The 24,883-nt window shown below is 41.3% G+C and overlaps 2 protein-coding genes across 4 annotated transcripts in view; one reads left to right on the top strand and one right to left on the bottom strand.

Moving 5' to 3' along the window:
- AGXT2 (alanine--glyoxylate aminotransferase 2) overlaps window positions 1–5,366 on the top strand; it is a 36,465-nt gene extending 31,099 nt beyond the window's left edge. For 2 of the 3 annotated variants that reach the window (XM_045021486.1, XM_045021484.1), the window contains 3 exons: window positions 1,316–1,465; window positions 1,785–1,883; window positions 4,177–5,366. In XM_045021486.1, coding sequence (XP_044877421.1) covers window positions 1,316–1,465; window positions 1,785–1,883; window positions 4,177–4,287 — 360 coding nt within the window. In that variant the 3' untranslated portion in view covers window positions 4,288–5,366. The remainder of the gene's footprint in view (window positions 1–1,315; window positions 1,466–1,784; window positions 1,884–4,176) is intronic. The other variant, XM_045021485.1, reaches the window with a different exon arrangement.
- Window positions 5,367–5,635: 269 nt separating this feature from the next.
- Window positions 5,636–24,801, bottom strand: DNAJC21 (DnaJ heat shock protein family (Hsp40) member C21). The gene is made up of 12 exons (XM_045021483.1): window positions 24,607–24,801; window positions 23,068–23,161; window positions 22,265–22,388; window positions 21,334–21,456; window positions 17,366–17,670; window positions 14,905–15,059; window positions 14,430–14,517; window positions 13,959–14,117; window positions 13,160–13,199; window positions 11,452–11,645; window positions 7,405–7,480; window positions 5,636–6,126 (listed from the first exon to the last, which is right to left on the bottom strand). The coding sequence occupies exons 1-12, from the start codon at window positions 24,701–24,703 to the stop codon at window positions 5,959–5,961; spliced, it is 1,623 nt and encodes a 540-aa protein (XP_044877418.1). The 5' UTR covers window positions 24,704–24,801; the 3' UTR covers window positions 5,636–5,958.
- Window positions 24,802–24,883: the final 82 nt, after the last annotated feature.

Genomic DNA, 24,883 nt, shown 5'->3' with positions numbered 1-24,883 from the left:
CTTCCTTAAACCTCATTTTAAAACTGTATTGCCAGGTTCTGAACATCTGGCTCCCTTATTACACCCTGATTTACTGGAGGCTTGTTGCAACAGAATAGGCTGTTGGTCCTCTGAACCACTCACTACCAGGGCCGACTCCAGACCCCAGCACGCCAAGCACGCGCTTGGGGCGGCATTTTGCCGGGAGGGCGGCAGGCGGCTCCGGCGGACCTTCTGCAGTCATGCCTGCGGGAGGTCCACCAGAGCCGCGGGACCAGTGGACCTCCCGCAGGCATGACTGCGGAGGGGTCGCTGGTCCCGCGGCTCGGGTGCACCTCCCGCAGGCGTGCCTGTGGATGCTCCACCGGAGCCGCGGGACCAGCGGAACCTCCGCAGGCACGTCTGCAAGAGTCCCCCGGAGCCGCGGGACCGGCGACCGCCAGAGCGTGCCCCGCGGCACACCGCCCTGCCTGGGGCGGCGGGATTCCTAGAACCGCCCCTGCTCACTACTCACAGTCAACATAGTAATTAAAAAACCTAGGAGATCCAACACCTCATATTTTTTGTTTAAAATAACTGTTACCAGGGTAGTTCAGATCCAGGTTCTGTTTTAGCCACAAGCCTCAAAATCTGAACCGGATTAATTTAAGACAATGTGCCAGTTTTAGATGCTCAAATTGCAAAATATATTGCTCTATTCATTTTTGCAATTCAGTGTAAAAGCAAGTTCGTATAGGTCAGTGATTAAATACAGTAGTATCCTTTTATTTTTATTTCCAGCAGCCCCCAGCTCCTCATGCACAGTCAAGCTATTAGACTGTGTGCCAAGAGCTGGGGGCTGCTAGAAATAAATCAAGTTACTGCATTTTAAAGTGAATGCTTTGCTAACTATAGCTTAGTAATGTCCTCAGGTGTTTCCCAGAAAGCTTTACAAGGAGTAATAGGCATACTGCCACATTCTAGGCACCTCACATAGCTTGACACTGCTATGGCAAGGGAAAGAGGGCTAAACTGAACCTGACAAAGATTTTTAAATGGATTATGCTAGTCAGCTTTATATGCACAGTCAAACCTCAAATATACACTGAAGGTCCATTATTAATTGGTGGGTAAACAATGAAAAAGAATATGACATAAGCAAGTGTAGCTTAGTTTTCTACAGCATTTCTTATACTTGAAGAGGTCAAATTTAAGGCAGGCTTAATAATACAAGCCTGTTTTAAGTCTTTGCTGAGGGGTAAGGGGATTGCAGGCCAGTTATAGGTGTGCCGACTAGCCAAGTTCTATATTTGATTCTTTCCCACAACATTGGTCTTTGTACATCATTTTTAACCAGGCTATTGCAGAAGACGGTCTACAAAAGAACAGCACAGAAGTGGGGACTTACATGCTATTGGAGTTTGCTAAACTGAGAGATAAGTTTGAGATCATTGGAGATGTCCGTGGCAAAGGCCTTATGATTGGGATAGAAATGGTGAAGAATAAGGTTGGTACATGGCACATGCCCTTCTATTTACCCCAGTATTAAGACTCAAGTTTCCTGTGAAATGACTGTATGCTGACTGACAGCTACTTCTCTGAAAATAAGGAGTCAGAACTCTGCACTGGCTAAAATTTAGAACATTCAAAGTGCTTAATACATCAGAAACGCTGAACAGACCCATCTTAAAAGGCAGAAGAATTGTTAACTTTCTCCAAGGAGGGTGGTGGCAATAGAACACTTGTTGCTTTTTCCATAATTTAGTTTAACATCTAGCCAAAAAAGTCTCTCGCTTCCCTCCCCTTCCCCACCCTGCTTTCCACAGGACAGTCGTCAACCTCTTCCAGATGAAGAGATGAGTCAGATCTGGGAAGATTGCAAAGACATGGGAGTATTGATTGGCAGGGGTGGAATTTATAAGCAGGTACAGTAACTGATGTGGCCTTCTTTTATGTATGTATCTTTTGTCCTGACTAAATTGCAGTGGTTTTGACTTCTAAAAAATACTTCTGTTTAAGATAATAAACAAGACTCACTTTTTTTTTTAAACTTCTATTTTGTTTAATGAATATAGCAGATCAAGCAGCTTTATTGGTCTTAATCCTCTCAGTTATAGCGTATTCAATATAAGTGTTATTTACTACTGTTAAGATTCCTACCTTCCAGACAAGAACTGTGACCCTCTGTATCTATCACTCAGTTCTGAATTCCCTATCTAAAACAGCAATGCCTACACCTATAAATTCTAGCCTAGTGTTCAGTTTTATCAGCACAGCATACACTCAGGAGAGCTGATAAAATTCTACCCCACTGGGAATAAGACAGAACATCTCTTCCTTGTGAATCCATCAATATGGGGGCATGAGCCACACAGTTATTAAATATTTGTACCCTGTAAATTGTGTGAAAGATCTTATTCCACTTCAAGTGGAATAAGTTAACAAGCAGCAAAGGATTGCTGGCATTTTCCTTCTCCAAGGTAATGGTAGGGTTTATTAGCTTACTGCTGTCAGTGTTCAGAGTCAGGCTAGATAGGCAGAGAACATAACCAGGCTCCCTCAGATCATCCAGCTTCCTTGGGAATAAGTTACACTAAGGAAAGGGATTAGTGGAGACTCGCTGATGTGCATACTCCACCTCACATTAATCCTTGCATTGCGCAATCAACTGATCAGAACAGATTTGCACCTGTTGAAGGTCTAGTAATATTTCAGCTTGATTGAGGACAGAGCACTTGCAGACAGCTGTAGGAGTTGAAAGCGTTCAGCATCTCAAAAAATCAGACCAGGCATGTCTATTAATGATAGCCTAGGGCACGCTGTCTAAATCTGTGCAGTTTAATATTTGGAGAGCATAGAAATAAATAATATTTTAAATCAAAACTCAGTCACAACTGTAACTGATAGGCACCAGCAGGATTTACATAAAAATCAGTGGAATTCAAATAGGAATGATTTAGTTCTGGTGGATTCAAACAGTTAGAAACCTGAATTAAGTAAGGGAACATGCGTTAAAACTAAATTCAATTCGATTCTGAAACATTGCAGAATAGAGCCATGCAGAAATGTTTGCCAATGAAAAGTGTGTGTGATTGAAGTGTACTACTTAAATCACACCTTACTAAAATAAATTCATGGAGTATAGAAAATATCTGTTTTCCCCCTTCTACCCAGTGGCTGTTCCTGCTGCTAGTTTGAATCTATTTTTCCCCACACTTGATTCCTCCAGCAACACATCTCAGGATGACTAGCTAGGGCTCCCTCCATTCAGTTAATTCTTCTGGCCAGTTGTAGTTTGTAGGCTTCTTAAAGCACAACCTAGAAATGCTCAATCATCTGCGTAGCATCTGCTAGAGTGAGTGTGGGTTCTTGCATGGGAGTAGTTTGCCACTCTTGGGGCTTGGCTACATTTGTGAGTTACAGTGCAATAAAGGAGCCCCCTATGCACTAGCTCAGTACCCGTCCACATGGGCAAGGCACAGAGTGCTCTGACTCCACAGCTACAGCACTGCTGGTACTCCACCTTGATGAGAGGAATAACGTTTGCTACAATGCCCAGGCATCAGTGTGAACAAGGTGTTGTGTTAATGCACTCTGATCGGCCTCTGGAAACATCCCTTAAGTCAAGTGGCCACTCCTCATTGTTTTGAACTCCTGTAGGAATGCAGAAATGCCCTTTCAAAGCTCAATTTCTGACAGCCAGCATGCAAGCCATTAGTGTGTAATGCTGCATGAGAGAAAGAGGGGAGGAGGTAGGGGAGAGACGGGGTCTGCTGCTGTCTGAACTTACAATACAGCATGCTGACATGCTCTCAGCCCCTAGAACCCCACTCTCCCCCCTCCACATACATACAACACACTCCCTGCCTCATGCCACCCCCACTCCCATTTGAAAAGCACATTGCAGTCACTTGTATGCGCCGATAGCTGCCCATGATGCACCACTCCCAATGCTGCTGCAAGTGACGCAAATGTGGCTATGCCAGGGTGCAAGTAGCTATCAGTGTGGACAGATTGCAGCGCTTTCCCTCCTGCGCTCTAAAGGTGGGTAACTCACAGCGCTCAGGCTAGGCTGGTATTACCATTGTTACTAGGTTGGTACCTGTTACTTTTTCCAGGATTACTAACCTTTAAAAATGCTGGGATTGGTATTAGTGTCATTGAAAATCAATTGGTCTCTGCCTCCAGTTTAAAAACTTTTTTCTTTTCTCTCCTCAGACATTTAGAGTTAAACCTCCAATGTGCATTACTAAAGAAGATGCAGCCTTTGCAGTGGAAGTATTTCATGCTGCACTAATGAGACATTTGGAAAGAACAGCTGCAAGTTAGACTCTGAACATTGTTTCTCCTGACCCTCCAAGCCCTAAAATCTTGTTATAACTACAGCCGGGAAGAAATTTATAGTATGAAGATAAGATTGATCTACTTTTCCTGAACATGTAACTCTAAAGAATTTAAATGTGAAAGATTACCTTGACTCAGTTTGCTATACCTACAAAAAATCAGTCTTATTGTAATGGTGTGTTAAGAAAACAATACCTATTGTTAACACAAATCAAACATGATTTTTTAAAATTAGGTAGTGCCTTCTACGTAGACTGAGACTAGGTTTCCTGCCTGTCAGACCAGCAGGTGAAATTGGCTGGTGTACTCAGGCTGGCACTACATGAAAGGGCATCTGAATACTACTGCCTTTACAATTATATCATATCTGGGATAGTTCTTCCTTTCTTTATGCCTGGCTGTTTTGCTCTTAATAGCTGAAATTCTGGATGTAGTTTCTACAGTGACAGAGGGAGTGCTCTGTGTAATCTTGCTCCAGTGACATTTGCTTAGTAGCTAGTGTACTTCCTAACCAAGACCGGAGACAGCAGCACACGACAAACAATACTTCGCTCCTGAAAAACAGTTGAGTGGAAAACTATGCTACTATTACACTCATAATAGGGGTAGGAGTGAAATTCCTCCAGAGCAGAGGGGCTGCTGAAAGCTCTTCAAGCAGGGGCTCAGTGAAGGAAAGTTGTATGTATAGCCTGTAACATAAGGATGGATTTTGTTTAATAGTTATAGAGGAAGATACTTATTAAAAAAAGGTAAGGAAGGGTATACTCATTCAGCGGTGGGTTCTAATCCAGTCTCCTGCCTACCCTCAACAGTGATCTTTTCTCCTTTGACCAGTAGCAGCTCTCCCTCTTCACTCAGTACCATCCCAGGCTGCTGACACAAGGTGCTGTGCTCCCCTCCTGTCATCAGTAGAAAGCTCATAGATGTCAGATAACCCTTTTCCCCTGTTCAGGGTAAAGACATGATTAAACAATTCAGCTGTAAAGTATAAATTACAACTAATTGTCAATTCAGTTTACAAATGTGAGTTAATTTCTTGTTCCAATAAAAGACATCACACACTGCCCTTGTGTATTTTATTCTTTACAGTTTGGCTGTTTATGCAAAGTTTAGGGATAGATTAACCCTTACCCTACAACTAGTTTTATACTTGTGGGTCCTTAATTTGCATCACATCCTAGATAGGAACTAGGGTCCCATTGGGAACCCCAGAGAAACTTAAAAATCTAAGACAAAAGTTTTTGTTATGGTGGTCTACCATGGACAGATGGTCAGAGACAGACACCTATCCATCCCAACTCGTATTAGATGACCTCTGTAAAATAAAAAGAACAACGTGTTAAAATAATTTATTTTCTCCCCCTGTACACTTTCATTCATACAAGTCCCACTGGGTATTGATGACAACCAGCTTTAAGAATGTGTGTTATTTTTTTCAAGACTTTAAAGCCCCTGGAATGGCAAGATGAAATTCAGTCATTGGTAAAAAATTAAACAAATTTTTGCACAAGATAAAAATGTTTTGCCACACAAACTGCCGCAGACCCAAGAACTGCTTCCCAATTTAATTTAGACTGTAGGATTCCTGTCCTTTGGTATTGAGTGTTTTCTTCAGATATGCATCCAAAAACAAAAGTTTAAAACAATTGAGAAGTCCTATCTGTTTTTACGTTTCTCTTTTTTGCTTCTGCTATTCCCAGCACCATTTGCAGCTGGTGCTTGCATTGCTTTTGCATGGCCTGTAGCCTTTAAGTGTTCAAACAGTTTATTCCGGGACTGAAATTCACAATCGCAGGTTATACAGTGGATAGGAATATCTTCATTCTGGTAGGAGAAATAAATACAATGCTTCATGTTAGTAGATACTATGGAAACAATATAACAATATAACTATTTTATTGTTTTACTGGCCAAGGAAGAGTGCATATTTTTAACAAATAGCTAACCTCTGAAATGGATAAGCATGAATGATTCATTCAAGAAAATGCGAACATCAACTCTTTTTGAACATTTGAAAAGTGTTCTATGGCAAATAAGCTCCATTCAGCACTTCTTATTAAGTGCCAAATAGGCTCCTAAATGAACTACGGATCTGCAAGAAACACCAAGCTTTGAAACCGTGTCCCCTAAAGCACAACTATGCATATCAGTTTTTTCTTGGGCTCTCATCTTTTAAAGCAAATTTCAACTTATTATATTTCCCAGTTTTTTCTCGTTAAATATTTTCATACTAGCAGAAAAGACTAATATGTTTGTTTAAAGTCGAGTGACTGTAGGCATTTCAGAAAATTAACATGTGAAGGAATAGGACTGATGGCATTTTTTTTTTTAAACCAACATGTATATCTAACTCTCCTTGTCTGTAAATTTCTATTATTAAGGACAGAAAATGTTTTGGGTAGATGATTAGCAGCAGTTACCAAGTTAAATCTAATCCTTCCAGACCTACTTACAAATTTTAAAAAATCCAAATCCACATCCACCAGCATGTGTACAATAATAAATTAAATAACATATAGAACTGAGTTGTTGTCACTATATTTGTACGTTGCATAACACAATGGGGCTCCAATCTGGTTGAGGCCTCTAGATGCTACTGAAACAAGTTTCATAGTAATGGCCTACGTTGTTTAAGGAGATAGCCAGGCCATTATTTTTCAACTAAATTGCATTAGTACCTAACACACTAACTAGGCTGGGAGTCCCCATTGCTCTAGGCACCATACAAACATATCGTGACAAGAGCTCACTTTTTCCATATAGAGAGGCCTGAAGACAGATTTAAGTTTAGATGGATCTAGAAGTCCAAGATCGATGTCTGTAGAAGACTATCCTAGATTAAGCTGAAATATTTAGCTTTGAAGAGAAACTGTTTTCCTCCAAAGAAAATAATTTCCAATTTTCTTAGATTTTGGCAAACATGCATAAACAGGAAGTGTCTTATGGACAAATACATGAAAAACACAGGCAAAAGCAGCTTTCGAGAACAGGAGAAGAGTGTCAGGAGCTGGAAAACTACCAGACCAAAAGTCGTTTGTTTTTAGGACATTGTACTGTTTACGAGCCATTGAGAATTTGTAGTTTTAAATACTTTCCACATACCTTATCTTGAAGCTCTGAAGTTACCTTAACAGATTTTTTTGTATCCTTGGTTCTCTTTCCTTTAGGCTTAGGGATGCTGAAAATACAAGAGTGTTTAAGATTTCAGATTACCTGGCATCACATTGAACCAAGTTTTTCCTATGAACACATTCAGCAGGACTGATAGTTTTAAATTACTAAGGCTTTTAAATCTCATGGTCCACTGACTTCAATGGGTACTGGACTGGGACCTAAATGGGCTGATATTTCAACTTTTTAATGTTTTGCACAAACTAGCATTTAACCCACTTTCCTAAATTCAGTTTTTTGGTCACCATTAATTTCTACTTAATAAATAACCTTGTGTGTGTGAGTCACTACTTAGACAGTTCCCTTTCACTCTATGCAGTTACTTTAACGGAAGTCACGTATCAGAGGGGTAGCTGTGTTAGTCTGGATCTGTAAAAGCAGCAAAGAGTCCTGTGGTACCTTATAGACTAACAGACATATTGGAGCATGAGCTTTCGTGGGTGAATACCCACTTCGTCGGATGCATCTAATGGAAGTGACTGCTATAGTTAAAGTGCACACTGTTCTCCATTATAACCCATTTCAGACCATTGTAATGTTCTGAAACTTGCCTGTAGGACTGAAATATATATTCCAGGCTTGGAATTTGTCCAAAAGTGAATTTTATTGTATTCATAGGCACAAGGTCTGAGCAAAATTGGTTCAACTGTTTGAGAACAAGTGAGGGAAACAAAATGAACTTTAGATTTCTTTTAATGCTAACAGATTTGTAAACAGCTAGAGCTGGGCATTAGAGCTGGAAAATAGCCTGCGCAGAGGAGACATGCCTTTGTGTGTGTTTTGGTTTGGGCCAAATGTGAACTTTCACAAAAAAGCGCATGCACAGGGCCTTACAGGTTTGCTGGGAAAGGGCGCACTATGCAAGTGACTATACATAACTTTGCTGTGTACTGAAAATGTAAGGAAGGTGAAGCAGCAGTTATCTCATTCACTTCACTTCCTTAAAGCTGGAGAGTAAAGGAGGTAAGGACTCCATAATGCTTAGTGCATAACTAAGGCTATATTTTAGTCATGGGTATTTTTAGTAAAAAGTCATGGACAGATCACAGGCAGTAAACAAAAATTCACAGTCTGTGACCTGCCGAGGACTTGTACTATATACCCCTGACTAAAACTTGGGTTGGGGGGCTGCGGGTGCTCTGGGGCAAACAGTCCAGGGGAGTTGCAGGTGCTGGGTGGGAGGGGGCAGCCCAGGAGTGTTGCAGGTGCGGGGGAGGAGGTGGCAGTGGCCCAGGACCCCCACTGGTGCTGATGCGGGGAGAGCAGGTAGTGGCGCATAGCCCAGGACCCCTGCTGGTGCTGGGGAGGGCTGGCAGGCTCCCTATCTCCTTGCAGCTAAGAGGGGGAAGTGAAGGCTGGGGGACTCTGCATGCTGCCCCTGCCACGAGCGCTGGCTCTGCAGCTCCCATTGGCTGGGAACCACAGCCAATGGGAGCTGTGGGGGCAGCACCGATGAGCAGGGTCATCTAGCAGAGCCCCCTGGCCCCTCTGCCTAGGAGCTGCAGAGACATGCCGGCTGCTTCCGAGGAGGCCCCCCAAGGTAAGCACCCCAATCCCCTACCCCAGCCCTGAGACCCCTCCTACACCCAAACTGCCCCAGGAGCTGCTTGATGTGCTCAGGCAGCCCTGAGCCAGCCACAGTGGCCGCTGCAAAAGTCACGGAATCCATTACAGACACGCAGCCTTATGCATAACTTTACAGGAATGTCTTCCTGCTGCTAAACTGTTTGCATAAAGTTTTCCATTGAAGTGTCTGCACATCACAATACTCAAAGACATGAGAGCTGGCAAAAGTGGTGCTTAACTGTGCAGTCTCTTGAATAAAGTGTCACTTTTCACAGTGGAAGGAGGTAAATAGCAGATCCCCAAAGCTCTGTACTGAGACCAGTGCTGTTCAACATATTAATCAATGATCTGGAAAAGGGGGTGAATAGTGAGATGGCAAAGTTTGCAGATGACAAAAAATTACTCAAGACAGTTGCATTCAGATTTGAATGTGAAGATTTACAAAGGGTCCTCACTTAACTGAGTGATAAAATAGCAGATGAAATTAAGCATCGATAAATGCAAAGGAATGCACACTGGAAAACAATCCCAACTATACATACAAAATGATGGGGCCTAAATTAGCTGTTACCACTCAAAAGAGATCTTGAAGTCAGCATGGAAAGTTCTCTGAAAACATCTGCTCAATGTGCAGCAACAGTAAAAAAAAAAAAACCTAGCGAATGTTGGGAATTGTTAGGAAACAGATCGATATAGAAATATATAAAGCCAATATTTCCACATGTTCAATACTGTGTGCAGTTGTGATCGCCCCATCTCAAAAAAGATGCATTAGAACTGGAAAAAGTAAAGAAAAGGGCAACAAAAATTATTAGGGATATGGAACAGCTTCCATATGAGGACAGATTAAGAAGACTGGGACTGTTCAGCTTGGAAAAAGGGATGAGTAAGGGGGGGATATGACAGTCTACAAAATCATGAATAGTATGGAGAAAGTGAATAAGGAAGTCTTATTTACTCCTTCACATAAGAACTTGGGGTCACCCAATGATATTAATAGGCAGAAGGCTTAAAACAAACAAAAGGAAGTACTTCTTCACATGCATCAGTCAACCAGTGGATCTTGTTGCCAACAGATGTTGTGAAGGCCAAAAGTATAACTGGATTAAAAAAAGAACTAGATAAATTCCTGGAGAATAGGTCCATCAATGGTTATTAGCCAAGACGGTCAGGGATGAACTCTGGGTATCCCTAAGCCTCTGACTGCCAGAAGCTGGAACTGGACAACAGGGGATGGATAACAGTAATTGCCCTATTCCATTGATTCCCTCTGAAGTAACTGGCACTGGCCACGGTCGGAAGACAGGATACGGGGACTGATGGACCATTAGTCTAACCCAGTATGGCCATTCTTATGTTAAATAGTTACTATTGATGGAATATTTCACTAAGTTGAAATGCATAAGTGTATGATTTGTACATTTTTTCCACTCAGCTTGTTTTTTAAACATTTAAAACCGTTGTTCCACTTGCTCCAGCCAAAAACTAAGCCCGTAAACAAAAATTCTAATTTTACAAAAATGAGTATGTTAGTATAAACAAAACTGCTGCCTATACCCAATTGCAGTGGTTCTCAACCATGGGGGTACGCAGAGGTCTTTCAGGGATACATCAAGTCACCTAAATATTTGCCCAGTTTTACCACAGGCTACATAAAAAGCACTAGCAAAGTCAGTACAAACTAAAATTACATACAGACAATGACTTGACTATACACTGAAATGTAAGTACAATATTTATATTTCAATCTATTTATTTTATAATCACATGGTAAAAATGAGAAAGTAAGCACTTTTTCAGTAACTGTGTGCTGTGACGCTCTTGTATTTTTATAGCTGATTTTGTAAGCAAGTAGTTTTTAAGTGAGGTGAAACTTGGGGTATGTAAGATAAATCAGATTCCTGAAAAGGATAGAGTAGTCTGGAAAGGCCGAGAACTACTGCCCAATTGTGGTGACTTTTTTGGATAACTATAATTAATGCCCAGAACCACTCATCAAGTTGCTACACAGTTAACAGAATGAGGTTTTTAAAAGGCACAAACATGAGTTAAGTGCCTAAATCCCATTTGTGCCCCTGCCAGTTTCTCCTGTAAGACATTATAAAATTCAATTGTTAACAGCAAAACAAATAACTTATTTACAAGATTAGCATATTTGCTAACAAAATGGTTTGCCTGGATACTGGTTGTTTATTAAATGTGGGGTATTTATTTGCAATCTAAAGCCACTGCCAATTTAGGAACCAATTCTAACTTATACCAGTTTTACTGTGACATAACTCAATTTCAGTGGAGTAGCTTTCAGTTCACACTGGTGAGAGAAAATTCAGGCCTTTAAAACACGGACTATTAAACTAAAGATGCAACGAAGTAAGCCATATATTACAAGTCATAACAAAGTGATACTGTTACCTTTTTGCTTCACTTTTTGGTTCATTAACTTCACCTACAGTTTCTGCAGCACTTGTTTTTTCAGAAGCAGTATTTCTTTGGCCAACACTTTCCAATTCTTCTGTTATGCTGTCCTCCTGGTCTGCACTGTCAGCTTCTTTTTGTTCAACTGTAGCGTCATCTGTAGTTTTGTTGTTGAAAGAGTCTTCATACGTCTATCCAAAGAAAAAAATATGTATTTATTACTCCAAGATAATTAGTTGGCAACTATGTGTACAGTAATTGCAGATTTAACAATTAATTTGCCTCAATGAAAATCTAGCTTGCCTATTTTTACATTGGTGTTTTATGAGAGACACAGTGAGGTGAAGAGAACTGAAGTTTTGGCTGTAGCATTTTGAGAAAGAATCAGCCTGTGATGAAGAGAAGAGAGCCAAAGAGAGTCTTTATCAAAGATCTAAGGCTCAGACTTTGCAAGAACCCATAGCACACAGCCGTTAAGGCATAAAGAAGGGAGGATGGAATGATCTATACATCGAAACAGCTAAAAAAATTTTTTGTAATTTTGTATTAGATGATTCTATGAGGTACACTATTAAAGTTGTCCAACAATTCCCATTAAAAGACCTTGTTTTCAATTGCTTATAACTGCCAAACACTTAAGTATTTGGGCTGAAATTTTCCATTCCAGGTGTTAGCCTCTGGAAAATTTCAGCCAAAACAATGCAACTGTTAACCCAGATTGACAAGGGCCAAGGAGAACTGAGGCAACCAGATAATGGATTTTCTCAACCCAAGCAACACTGAAAGGATAACAATTAGAATTGTGTTGGGTGGAAGTGGGGTGCTGGGAGACGAGAGAAGGAGAATCAGTACACTAGTAACTTTAGTAAACTCAGACAAAAGTAGCTTACCAAGATTGCAAGTAAACTAAAGCTACAAGAGAACATCACTAATTTGCATGGATGTGGAAAGGCCCAGTACAGATAATTGAATTTTGTGGATTACTGAGTGCTGTTGGCAAGGTTAGTGCACAGTATTGTGCTTCTTCTGGGGACAGTGGATTAGCTGCAAATCACCTCTGACTATAACTCTAGCACTCAAAACTGCCTCTCTCAATCTTAAACAAAAATAAAAGATTATATATTGGACAATAGTTGGCCATATTGTCAGAGCTGAGTGATGGTTTTCTGAGCAACACGCGTAGAACAGTTTCCTGAATGGAAGCCAGCAACTTGTTCTAGCTGAGAGAAAAGATGGTCCGGTAGTTAGGGCATTAGACTAGGATTTACAAGATTTGAGTTCAGTTCCCTGCACTTCCACAGACTTACTGTGTAACCATGGGCAAGCCACTTGGAAAACCACAGCAGAGAGAGGTTGTCAAATGGGGCTAATAGCACTGCCCTAGCTCATGTTGTGAGGATAAATGCACCAAAGATTGTGAAGTGCTCTAATACTACAATAATGGGGGTTATACAAGTACCTGTGTTAAAACAGATACGGAGTCAGAGTGTCTTTGAAAACAATGGACTCGTTGAGAAATACACCAGTCGATTAGATGCAATAAATTTAGCAGCTTTTTCCAGTCTCTAGAATTCCTAATTCCTTCAATTTTTGATGCTACTGGAAAGCTAGGTCAGAAGACCACAGAAATAGCTAAACAAGTCTTACATAGTTTCCTTAGATTTTCAATAGAGCCACAGAAAGAGATTTTGTGTAAATTCCATACCGTCATCGTTTTATGTTTCTTTTTCTTCTTCTTGGAGAGTCTGTAAAGGTAAGGAGTGAAGAGCTGAATCCATTTTTAGATTGCCAATATTGTATTTTATAAAGGTTAAAAACTAATAATTCTATGCTACATTTTAAGTGATAACAGTTCTGATCTCACTTGTATCACAAATGCAACAGGAAGTCATGGCTAGAGAAAAACAACACTGTCAGACTCCTGAAGTGAAAACAGTTAACTGTTTTGTGTGCGGTTTATGGTATTTAGTGACGTCTGTAGATTTCTTGCTCAAACTGAATCTGAAAACCCTGATCCTTAAATGACTGGATATTCGGGAACCAGGTCAATCATAAGCATAGTACAGCTTTTAAAAATATGCTGCATCTTGCATAAACTAGCTTCCAATTAACTGAAGCAAACAAGTTTTCTAGGCTAGTCTCAGTGCCTGACAGACAATGTTGTACCTACACAACAAACATTCAGCCTGTAACAAGGTCTCTTGTTTTAAAATATTAACATCTTTGCTTTGCCTTGCCATTTACTTTCAATAAAGCCAGCAAATAAGTAGTGGGAGACCATTATCCTACAATAGTCCATTCCACTGATATTAAAAATCTACTTTTTTGTGTTGGGACACTGATGCAAAGAGATATTTAAACAACTTGTGCAGTACAATTAAATGAGTCCTGATGTGATCATATGCCTATCCCAGGGCTCTTTTTCAGAGCCTCAAAGACCACTATTATGTAGCCTAACTATAACAAATGCTATAGTAAGTGTAAACAATGTATTTTTAAGGTACTTCTGTTTGAGCGTTTCTTCCATTTCTTCATCTTCTCTGGTATTCACTTCATTTTTGTCATCTGTAGATACAGAAAATTCCTCCTCCTCCTCCTCCAGCTGTTGCCGTAACAGCGCTACCATCTCTCGGTGCTTCTTTGACTTTTCATGGTTCTTCATTCTATGAAGAGCAGTAGATAATTTCTATACTATGAATCATGAGCAATTGTTACTCTAAGCAAATTTTATTTCACTTACATATAAAGGTCTCTGATCAATGACAATGGTTAATTCCTTTCAGTGTTCACAGTAGGAAATTCCAATATAAAAAAAAACCTACTTGAATGAAAAGGGTTGAGCCTTTCAAAGCCACCTAGGACATGTGGATACCCAAATACCATTACAGTGGATTAACTTTAATGGGTATTGGATGTCCAGATAACCTAGGTGAATCTGAAAGTCTCCAAGCTTTTCAAAGAAACAAAAAACTTACGCTTTCTCGGTCTTTAAGGATTTGTCACAAGCAGGGCAGTACAAGTCATCATAAAATTCAACACCTTCAGCTTCATCACTCAGTTTATCTGAAAAGGGAAGAGGAAGGAAATTGGCTGAGTGAATCTTGGGAGATACTGACTAACTAAAGAGAGACACAGCATGCTTTCAACAATGCCCATTCAAGCCCTTTAGGATTACTGAAGTGTGCAGAGTGATAAGAACTCTCCCCCTAAATAATCTGTTCCTTCCCCGCACAACCACAAATAAGCATCCATTACTAACATGAAGATAAGTGTTCGAAAGGAGAACAAAACACTATGGGACTAAACTTTTTCCTTAAATAGCTCAATTGAAGTGAGTGGTGTATGCCTCGAGGATTTGAATGCAGCTATATGGTTATGTACATACAAATATGGAGCAACTGCAAGGTCTTTTATAGGTATCAAATCAAAAATGCATTAACAGACCCTTACCATCTATTCCTTCTCTTGGCTCCTGTTCATCTCTTTCCTCTTCATCATCAGATCCATCTCCAAATTCCTTTTCATACTGTGCTTCCATCTGCTGCAATTCTCTCTCTAGATCAGACATAGCTATCCAGCTCTGCTCTTTATATTGCTCACCAAGCCTTTAAGCAGAAAACAACAACTTTTTATATTTCAGAGAATTTAGTGGTAACGGTGTTTTATTTATTTATTTGGTCATGTTCACTTATTTAAAAAGAAGAAAACCCCTGAGCTGTCTTGTCTCAACCAAATCCAACACACACCAGTAACTAGTTTCTTTGCAGGGACTGGGACACAGAAGAGATAGGTTGTGAGTGTCTGATTTATATAACTACTGTACAATTACTCCTCAACAGTTGTACTTCAGCTATTCAGATCTTCGCTCCAATTGCCTTCTGCACTCAATTTTCAAGCTCTTTGCCTGCAGCAAAACCATCACTTGGGCTTCATTACCATCAGTGGGAAAAAAAAAATCCACTCTATTAAAAACAGCCAGAAACAATGAAAGTGGGCCTATGGATTTGCTGGAAAGAAGAATGGTTAAATATTTAAGCTCCTTTCCCTGCCTCTTTCCAGACGGGCAAGGCTTTTATGCCAGGAATATATTTTGTGTTTACAGTGAGAGAACCCCAGTGCCCTGCTCCTAATTCACTCTTGAAATATAAACAAAATATATTGCACTTAGCCCAGGGAGAGTATTTCTTTCTGACCTGCGGGGAGCGAAAGACAAACATGATGAGAGAGTGGGGAAGGACGGCAAAAAGGCATTTTCCCCCTCCCCAAGTTTACCTTTTAGCAGTCTGAGTTTAACAGCTCATCGTTTTATGCAAGTTTGTTCTTTTCATTTAAAATTAATATCAAAAATTTTAGTTAACGTGCAGATATTCTCAGTTGATAGGAATTATCATGGGTTAATAAACTCCTCACCTTCATAGGTATATGATTATTACCAAATGAGAAGCACCTTTCCTCTCAAGTTAATCAACCTTTAATCAGTCCTGTGCATTGTTTCCTCAGCAAAAATTTATCATGTTCAAAAGTGTTCCCAAAGTTTAACAAATTGGGGTATGAAGTTTATATCGTGCGATATTCTTGGCATGATGGTAAGCTGGTTAGTAAATTTGTCATAAAACAACACTACCAAGCAGTTGGGCAAATGTAGCTTTTAAGTGGTCTTAAAGTATAGACCCATGCAAAACACACTGAATTCTAGACTAGATTACTGAAAAGGTACAAGTTACACAGCCACGGTCCAAATCTAAGGAAAATGGTTGCAAACATTAATCAAACAGATGAAAAAAAGGCTTTTAATCACCAATGCCATTACGGATTGCGACAAAGTTCCTCCTCTACCTTGGTGGGTCCTGCGCTTATTGGCAGATTTGCTCGCCTCACAGATTCACCCTGTGGGTCAGGAAACAGCCCAGAGACCTTCCCCTCTGGTAGAAGCCACAGTTCAGGTCAATTCCTCGTGTGTTTGATCAGGAGTTGGGAGGTCTGGGGAGAACCCGGGCTCGCCCTCTACTCCAGGTTCCAGCCCAGGGCCCTTGGGCTGCAGCTGTCTAGAGTACCTCCTGGTACAGTTGCACGACAGCTGCAACTCCCTGGGCTACTTCCCTATGGCTTCCTCCCAACACCTTCTTTGTCCTCACGACCAGACCTTCCTCCTGATGTCTGATAACACTTGTACTTCTCAGTCCTCCAGTACTATGCCTACTCACTCTCAGCCTCCTGTACGCCTCTTGCTCCCAATTCCTCACACACACTTCCTCTCCTCTGGCTCCCTCTGGCCTGACTGGAGTGAGCCCTTTTATAGCATCAGAGAGGCCTTAATTAGAGTCAGGTGCTTAACAGCCTCACCTGACTCTTAGCAGGTTAACTGGAGTCAGGTGTTCTCATTAGCCTGGAGCAGTCCCTGCTCTGGTCACTCAGGGAACAGAAAACTGAGTATCCAGTGGCCAGTATATCTCCCTTCTACTACTCTGCTGTTCACAACTGGCCTGGGTCTATCACAGGATACAAAATGCCCCTCAACTGCGATACTCTGTGATAAAGGAATGACAGATCCCCTTAAAAAGTAAAGGAACTCTCACCCCCTCCATTTATACTCAGCATAATTCTGCCAACCTGCTACCACCTTTGTTTTGTGGATTATCTGGCACTGAAGACTCTGGCAACAATAAAATACTGATTATTAAAACTTATTTCATATTTCTTTACTACCCACAAGGTGTTAGGTACAAGGAGGATTGTTTCTGCCATGAGCAGCTCAGACTACAAATCTCAGACTTAAGGACAAACAAAAGTTTGAAATGCCAACATTTACTCTTTAAAACAATGCAAGCTGCAGGTGGTAAAAATATGACCCAATATGAATCTCCCATGATTATTTCTCAGTTCCAAAATGCTTCCTTCAATATTTACATACTTAGCTTGTTTGAGTTTTTGCTGTCTCCGAAGCTCCTCTGCTTTCCTAGCTTTTTCTGCATTCTGTTCTTCTATGAGTTTTCTGTGTGCCTGGACTCTCTTATCTCTTTTTCGAATAAAAGCCACTAGCTGACGAACCAGTTCATTCCTCTCCTTTCTTGCTTTGTCTCTAGTTTTCTTGTTCTCTTTCTCCATAGCTCGTTTCTCCCAACGGTTTGATGCCTGCCGTGTGTCATATTCCTCTTTCCAAGCAAAGTTCTTTTGAGTACAGAAACTCTGCCAGTAAGCATAAAAAGGATGGACTACCTGTTGAAAAAAAGGAATTGGAAAAAGTTGTAAGATATCATATTGAAAAAAAGCTACCAAAGATTATTTAGATGTTCATAGATATACAAACTCCAAAGGCAGAAGGGACCCTTATAATCATCTCATTTGACTTCCTGTATACTCAACCCATAGGATTTTTTCCAGGAGCTGCATTAAAGCATGTCTTTTAGATGGATATCTAATCTCATTTTAAAGACTCGAAGCAGTGCTGAATTCATCACCTCTCAGGGTAAACTGTTCCATTGTTCAATTGCCCTCACTGGTAGAAAATTGCATCTAAATTCAAGATCGAATTTGCTTAACTTGAACTTCCAACCACTGGATCTTGTTATGCCTATTGAAAAGCCGCCACCACTAATCACGTATCTTTCTGTGTGTAAATACCTATACACAGTGATCAAGTCACCTCTCACCTTCTCTTCAATAAGCTAAACAGCTTGAGTTCCTTAAGCTTCACATCGTAAGGCTTGCCCGCCCTTTTCTCAAAACGCTGGATCATTTTTGTGGCTCTCTTTTGAGCTCTCTCTGGTATTTACACATTCTTGAAACACAGACACCAACACTGGACATAGCATCCTAGTACCAGCTTTACCACCACTACTGTGTAGAAAAGCAAGATTACCTCTTATTTCTGCATAATACAGTATTCCCCTTTTTATAAGGATCACACTAGCCCTTTTAGCCTCAGCATTTCTGAGTGACTGCTGCCCAAGATGGTTTCCCACTCTGTTGGCATAAACTGCACTCTTGTTTCCTGGTGTGTTATCTTGCATTTAGCTGTATTAAAATGTATTTTGTTTGATTGTGACCATTTAACCGGGTGATTCAGATGACTCCATAAGAGTCATCAATCTTCATCACTACTTATTACCTGACCAATCTGTGTCATCTGCAAATGTAACCAGCAAAGATTTAACATCTAAATTGTTGATAAAAATATTGAATAGCACTGGACCAAGATCCTTGAGGGACTCTGCTAGAAAACTGCATCACTCATCGATGTCTCCCCACTAACAACTACATCTTGAGATCTGTCAGTAAGCCAACTTTTAATCCATCTAATGTATGCTATTAGTTCCATATGCAAGTTTTTAAATCAAGATGTCATGTGGTTGTAAATCCAATGCCTTGTAGAAATTCAAGATATTTCTTACTATGTGGAAAAAGATTTAAAATTTTACTGAAGCCAAGTTCCAAGTTCACACTAAGTTAATTTTAAAAAAGCTGCCATTGGCCTGTGGCATCAGTAAGGGGGTAGGTCTTTGGCCCAACAAGGGATAAGATGGTAGTGGAAACCCCTCCTCACTGTTACAATATTAACCAGTTAAGCATCATCTATGTTTTCCTGTCAAGATATTGCTGGCAACTCCCACTGTAACAACTGCCATTAAAAAAGTCTTTTTAGCCATTTATTAAGGAGATGCAAAAAACCCCACAGTTTATGCATTTGAAATTAAAATTACTAAGCCATTTATTATGGCAATATCCCATATTCCTGTTGCCTCTATAAAGTAATTTATAGGAACAAGCCCCACTTGACAGTCGTCTTAGATGGTATTCACTGCCCTTTCTGGAGGTAGCAAGAAGAGGTTAGTTTAAATGGTTTTGAATTGTTGCTGCTGCTTTTGGAAGACCAATGCTGTTTCCTCCTTTAAGACAAAAGGCGCACATGGAGAGAGAAAGAATAGCAAATATAAAAAATATAGCTTGTCTCTGGTGCTGATTTTCACTTGCAACCTTGCTGGTGGAGAAACACAGACCTAGTACAGAGTCTTATTAGCCACTCTGAGACCTACCAAACTCATACCAGCTTTGGGCTGCTTAAGACATTGCTTTTAGGTGGCCTCTCCAGCCACAGGTTCACAGAAGTTGTTGAGAAAGATGCAGTCTTGGCCAGCTAAGTCCAACAGAAGGTAGAGATATATAGGAAAGAGGAGAAATAAGGTGGAGGAGGACAGTGACAGAGGAAGGGGGTGACAACAGGAACCAAGGTTCGCACTCCAGGTTCACACCAGCTTTAACCAAGGCTGCTGAAAGCAGCATATCATCTGATTCCATCTTTCTGGCCCAGTCTGGTCAGAATACCTTCCAGGATCAGGATGATGAAGGCCCAACAATGTCATGGTGGATCTCAAGGTCCCAGGAAATGGTGGCATTCGCAGTCAATGTTAAAAATTGTTTGCTTTAATCCATGGCTCCCACAGCTTCCACTTAGTGACCCCAGATAAACAAGGTCAAAAATGGTGTGTCAATCTCATTCCATGAAAACATTTTGGTGAGTCACCCACAAACATTTCCTCCCATTTCTACAATTTTTAGCTCATTATGCCAACCCATTACTTTACTTGCAGCCTTGAAGACCCCTTATCACAGTCTAGTTTGTAACAGGCTATTTGCTCCAACTTCGCAAGACTTTCATAAACAATTTTCTCTAATAGTCTGTGTTAGGACTTTGATTATCTTGGGCAATTTAGAGTACATGTCTCAACAGGCTAGATGGTACATTAATATACACATAGTGAAAACAGTGTTACTGAAAATCAGGGACAAAATATTCCAGTGAAATGTGTTTTCATACTAGTTTTCATCTGATATGTACAAATTACTCACAAATGATTAAAAGAATAATATAATTTAAATGTTAGGAGGAAGTAATATGAAGACGTAAGCACAAGAAGGAACAGACTAGAATATGGATTTAGCGCCGCTGATGCTCTTAAGTGCTTATACAGGGAGCTGATTGCCAGCTTACTGGTTGAAGGCAGCATAAACATGCTAGTAGGTTCTGGGAAGAATTTTACAAAGGGAGATTTTTCAGTTGTTAGTTGGCATGGCAGAATGAAAGGATCAACCTCTGGGAGAGGAAGTAAGACATGACAGAACAGCTGGGAGTATAGATGGTATCATGGACGTATAAAGCAGGGGCACCACCATGAAAAGCCTTAGATGGTGCGAAGAGATTTCAGCAGCATTCACAATTGTTGGTTATCCACTATCTTGCGTATTTTGTGTTATGAAGTCAGCAAGTTTTACTTTTGTAATTGTGGTTTAATAAAATGTAAAAATTATATAACACAAATACAGTCTCTTAATAAATAGTTACATCTTCAGGTATTCCTTGCTGTAATACATAGCACTTCAGAACACCAGCAAGGCTGGTTTCAATCAGACATCAATGATTAAATCTATCCTTTTATATCTTAGGCCTGGTCTACACTTTAAATGTTATGGCTATAACTAAGCTCATAATGGGTGAGATTTTTTTTAACCAACATAAATATGCCAGTATAAGGAGCTTTATACCAGTGTATTCTATTTCGCTTCACTGAACTGGAATAAGCTATACTGACATAAGCACTTTTATACTGGAATAACTGCATCTATACTAGGGGGTTTGACATTTTAACTATGTTGGTGTAGGTAAAGTGGCAAAAGGTTTAGTATACACAAGGCATTAAATAAGAGCTTTTGGTTGGGCAGGGAAGGCTTTATGTACACATTGGGCCAGATTCAACTCTCAATAATGTCAATGGGAGCCTTTCCTGTGATTTCAAAGGGAGATGGATTAAGCCCCAATTCCTAATGATATTACAGTGTAAAAAATAGTTAGTTATTTAGACTTCCAAACGTTATGTATCTTACCTTATCATAATCACTCTGAGAGTATCCAAAAGGAGGGAATTCTTCAATATCTTCCTGAGATATATAGTCCATCTCTTCCTTTGCAATATTTTCAAAAACTTGACGATAGACTGCAAAGAACCCCTGAAATATACACCATTTTTACTGAGAAATTAATTGTATGCCTACGCAACTAAAGAATTGAAATGATCAACTTCAGAGAAAGATGACTATTTAAATTCTACAGTAACACTTTTAAGTCAAAATAAAGACTTTGTATACCAAAATTAGGTAACTATGCCAGGCTCTAGGAGCCCTTCCTATTTTTATTTATTTTTATTTATTTAAAAAAAAAAAACCAATCAACTAATACAAAAAACCCCATTGTGACCCAGGCAGTTGTGTTGGACTAAGGCAGTAGAGAATTCCAAAGACAAGAACTGCCTACCAGCAGCTCCGTTATTATAAGTTAAGGGTGTTCCAGCTGATTGCAGCGATGGCAGTATCATAGGGAGATGGGCAATCTCTCAGGCAGGCATGTTCCAAACCATTTGGGCCTTTTTAGATCAACATCAACACCTTAAACTCCACTGAAGTTAAATGGCAACAAGTGCATACCCCAGAGCACTGGCATAATACTGCATTCCAACTTGTGAAACATTTCAGCATAATAGGATTGCACAGAGAAAGCGAAGTGCCAGGGGATGTATTACATGTAAAGTGTTGCTATACAATTGTACAGCAGTATTGATTAAGGGGACATTTAAAACTGACTAAATATCCAATGTATGTTTTCCTCCCCCACCCCCTTTTTAAAGTTTACCATAAACATTTTTCTACTTATGTTCGGTAATTTTAAGAATGGTGTATCAATGCACCAATTTACTTCCATTGCTTTTTTTTTTTTTTAAAAGAAGTTTTAACTTGACTCAGTAGAGAGTCAGTTCATTACCTCTTCATCATCACCATATCCAGAGTAACAGTTAACAGTGAAGTAGCGCAGCAGATCCAAACTATCATCTTGATACTCTCCATCAACCCCTCCCTTCAGCAGAGCTTCCCTGTGGTTATCATACCTAGCAGAAAACAGCATCAAGAACACAACTTAAGAATCACTGAGATGAAAACCCAAGGTAGTGTGGGACCTTCCAGTTGTTCATGGAATACCTATTACTTTTACTGTAATTCTTTTGGGAGAAAATTATCTAACGTGTTTGAATAAGATGTTTCTTGAGGATTCCAAGAATGTGAATTACAGGTTCTACAGATCTCTAAACACATTCTCCAGGCCTTCCCCACTTTTATGCTGGTGTATGCCATTCGTTCTTTCAGTACGTGAAAAAGTGAGAATAGTGCTTCCTGAGAAAGTAGCTAAACATATGAAGCAAGCAGCTCACTGTTATCCAAGGAGGAAAAAAAGGTGCATGCAACTATAAACCTGGGACACATACTTGAGAGAGAACCAGAAGCAAAAACTATTTAAAACACAACAAATCGATCCAGGAAAACAATTTTTAAAAGGTGATTTCAAGTGTTCTTTATTACAAGAATATGACTAATGTGTTCTGTAGCTGAAACTCCCGGACCTAACAGTTGTATACATCTTACTGGTGGGAGAAACCTCTTAACTGGCTGTTAACCTCATAAGGAAATCACAAATGATTTCAATGGGAGTTCTGCCTAAGACAGGAATGCAGAATCAAGCCCTTTGTTAGATTGTCTTTCCTGCTCCACTGGCAGACAAATATTACTTACCATGCTCTTTCTTGAGGATCACTCAGTACATCATATGCCGCTTGGATTAATTTAAACTGTTCCGCTGCTTCATCAGCATTTTCTAGATTTTTGTCTGCAATAGAAGTCATTATAATATGATCTTTATGGTTTAAATTAACAGCTAGGGCTCATGTCACAAAGTAATTATTCAGGAAATCAGACAAATGAAGAAAAAAGTCAATTCAGAAGGACAACTCAAGGCCCTTATTAGATGTATTGGGTACACCACAATTGACTAAAATATGACTGCTGATCCAGCTTCATCTTTCATTAATGTTTCTCCTTCCACCATCACTCTGCCACATTAACAGCCATATTAAGAACAAGTCTGGAGAATTAATATTTATTTTAAGTATAACTTAAAGTGATACTGCTGCATGTAAAGAAACAGTTAAGGAACAATGTCAATTCCAATAAGAATTACAAAATAGTTTCTGAGTCTTCTTGCCAACTTTTGTGGTTTTTAGAATAAAGTTTTCCTATTTAAAAAGAAAGTGTATTCTTCCCTGTCGCAGGTTGCAAATAAGGGAAACTGACTATACATAAAGTGACACTGAGCACACAAAGCGAACAGGAAAAATACAAAAGACATTTTGAAAAGTCATCCTAGGTGCAGTCTGGAAGGAATTGCTCCACAGGTCAGACTGGCAATGACCTTGGGGAGGTTTTGCCTTCCTCTGCAGCATGGGACACTTGCCAATATCATCTAGATGTATCTCACTTAATCAATTCCCTGCCATTGCAGAGGCCTTGGACACTGGCACACCTCAGTCCCTCTAACTCTCTGCTTGTGGTACATAATATTTTAGTCTCCTGGGGGCTGTATTACTGTGGTTTAATTTCGGTTGCTGGGGTTGGTGTGCAGGTGCACAGTGGTGGCCCGTGATATACAGGAGATCAGACTAGATGGGGGGGGGGGGGGTCGCTTCCGGCCTTAACCTCTGACTTGCGATGTCACTTACACGCCCGCTAGGTACCAAGCGAGGGAGACTTTCAGGGTGAGGTGGGCGCTCTACAGCAGAGATGAGGGGCCCCGGGAAGCCCCTGTCCTCCCTGCCCGCACACTTCCTGCTGCGCTTCAAAGAGGGCGGGAAAGGAAGCTGGCAGGTGAGCCAGGAGAAACACCCGTGAGGTGGTATCGCCCCGCCGGGCTCCCCGCCCCGAACCCACATACCTGAGCGACGCCTCAAGGGGGGGGGAGTGGCAGCCGCACCGGCCCGGCCATGGGAGCCCCGGGCTCAGCCAGTGGGACACGGGCTCCGGCTCCGGCCCCGCAGAGTCCCTAGAGCCCCTCGCGGCTCCGCCCGCTGCCCGCCTGCCCTCGGCATGGGCCCGCCTGGCCTGGGGGGCGGGCCGCGCAGGGCCCTCTCCGAGCGGGGAGCGCTGGCGCGGCTGTAACCCGCCGATGGTGCGGGCCGGCCCGGGACAGCCCCCGCAGGGCGGGCCCGGCGCGGGGAAAGGGGCGGCCCAGCATGGAGGAGCGGCCACGGGCGGCGCGGGGCCCCGAGCCCGGCGTACCTGGGTGCCAGCGCAGCGCCAGTCTCCGGTACGCCCGCTTCAGCTCCTCGTCGGAGGCGTCGCGCGCCAGCCCCAGCACCTCGTAGTGACACTTCATCGCGGCGCGCGGGGCCCGAGGAGCCGGCGCGGCTCAGCGCGAGGGGGACGCCAGCCGGTCTCGCTGCCGGCAGCGCATAGGGAGGGGCCGGAAGGCGCGCACAGGCCATAAAGAGACGAGGCCACCTCCCCCTGCCGGCCGGGGAGGCGGGGGCAGGAGAGAGCTGACCAGGAGGCGGGG

Source organism: Mauremys mutica, chromosome 6, assembly GCF_020497125.1.
Source record: "Mauremys mutica isolate MM-2020 ecotype Southern chromosome 6, ASM2049712v1, whole genome shotgun sequence".
In the NCBI taxonomy this organism is placed as follows: domain Eukaryota; kingdom Metazoa; phylum Chordata; order Testudines; family Geoemydidae; genus Mauremys; species Mauremys mutica.
The sequence above is the reverse complement of the archived record's forward strand: the minus strand, read 5'-3'. Positions and strand labels throughout refer to the sequence as shown.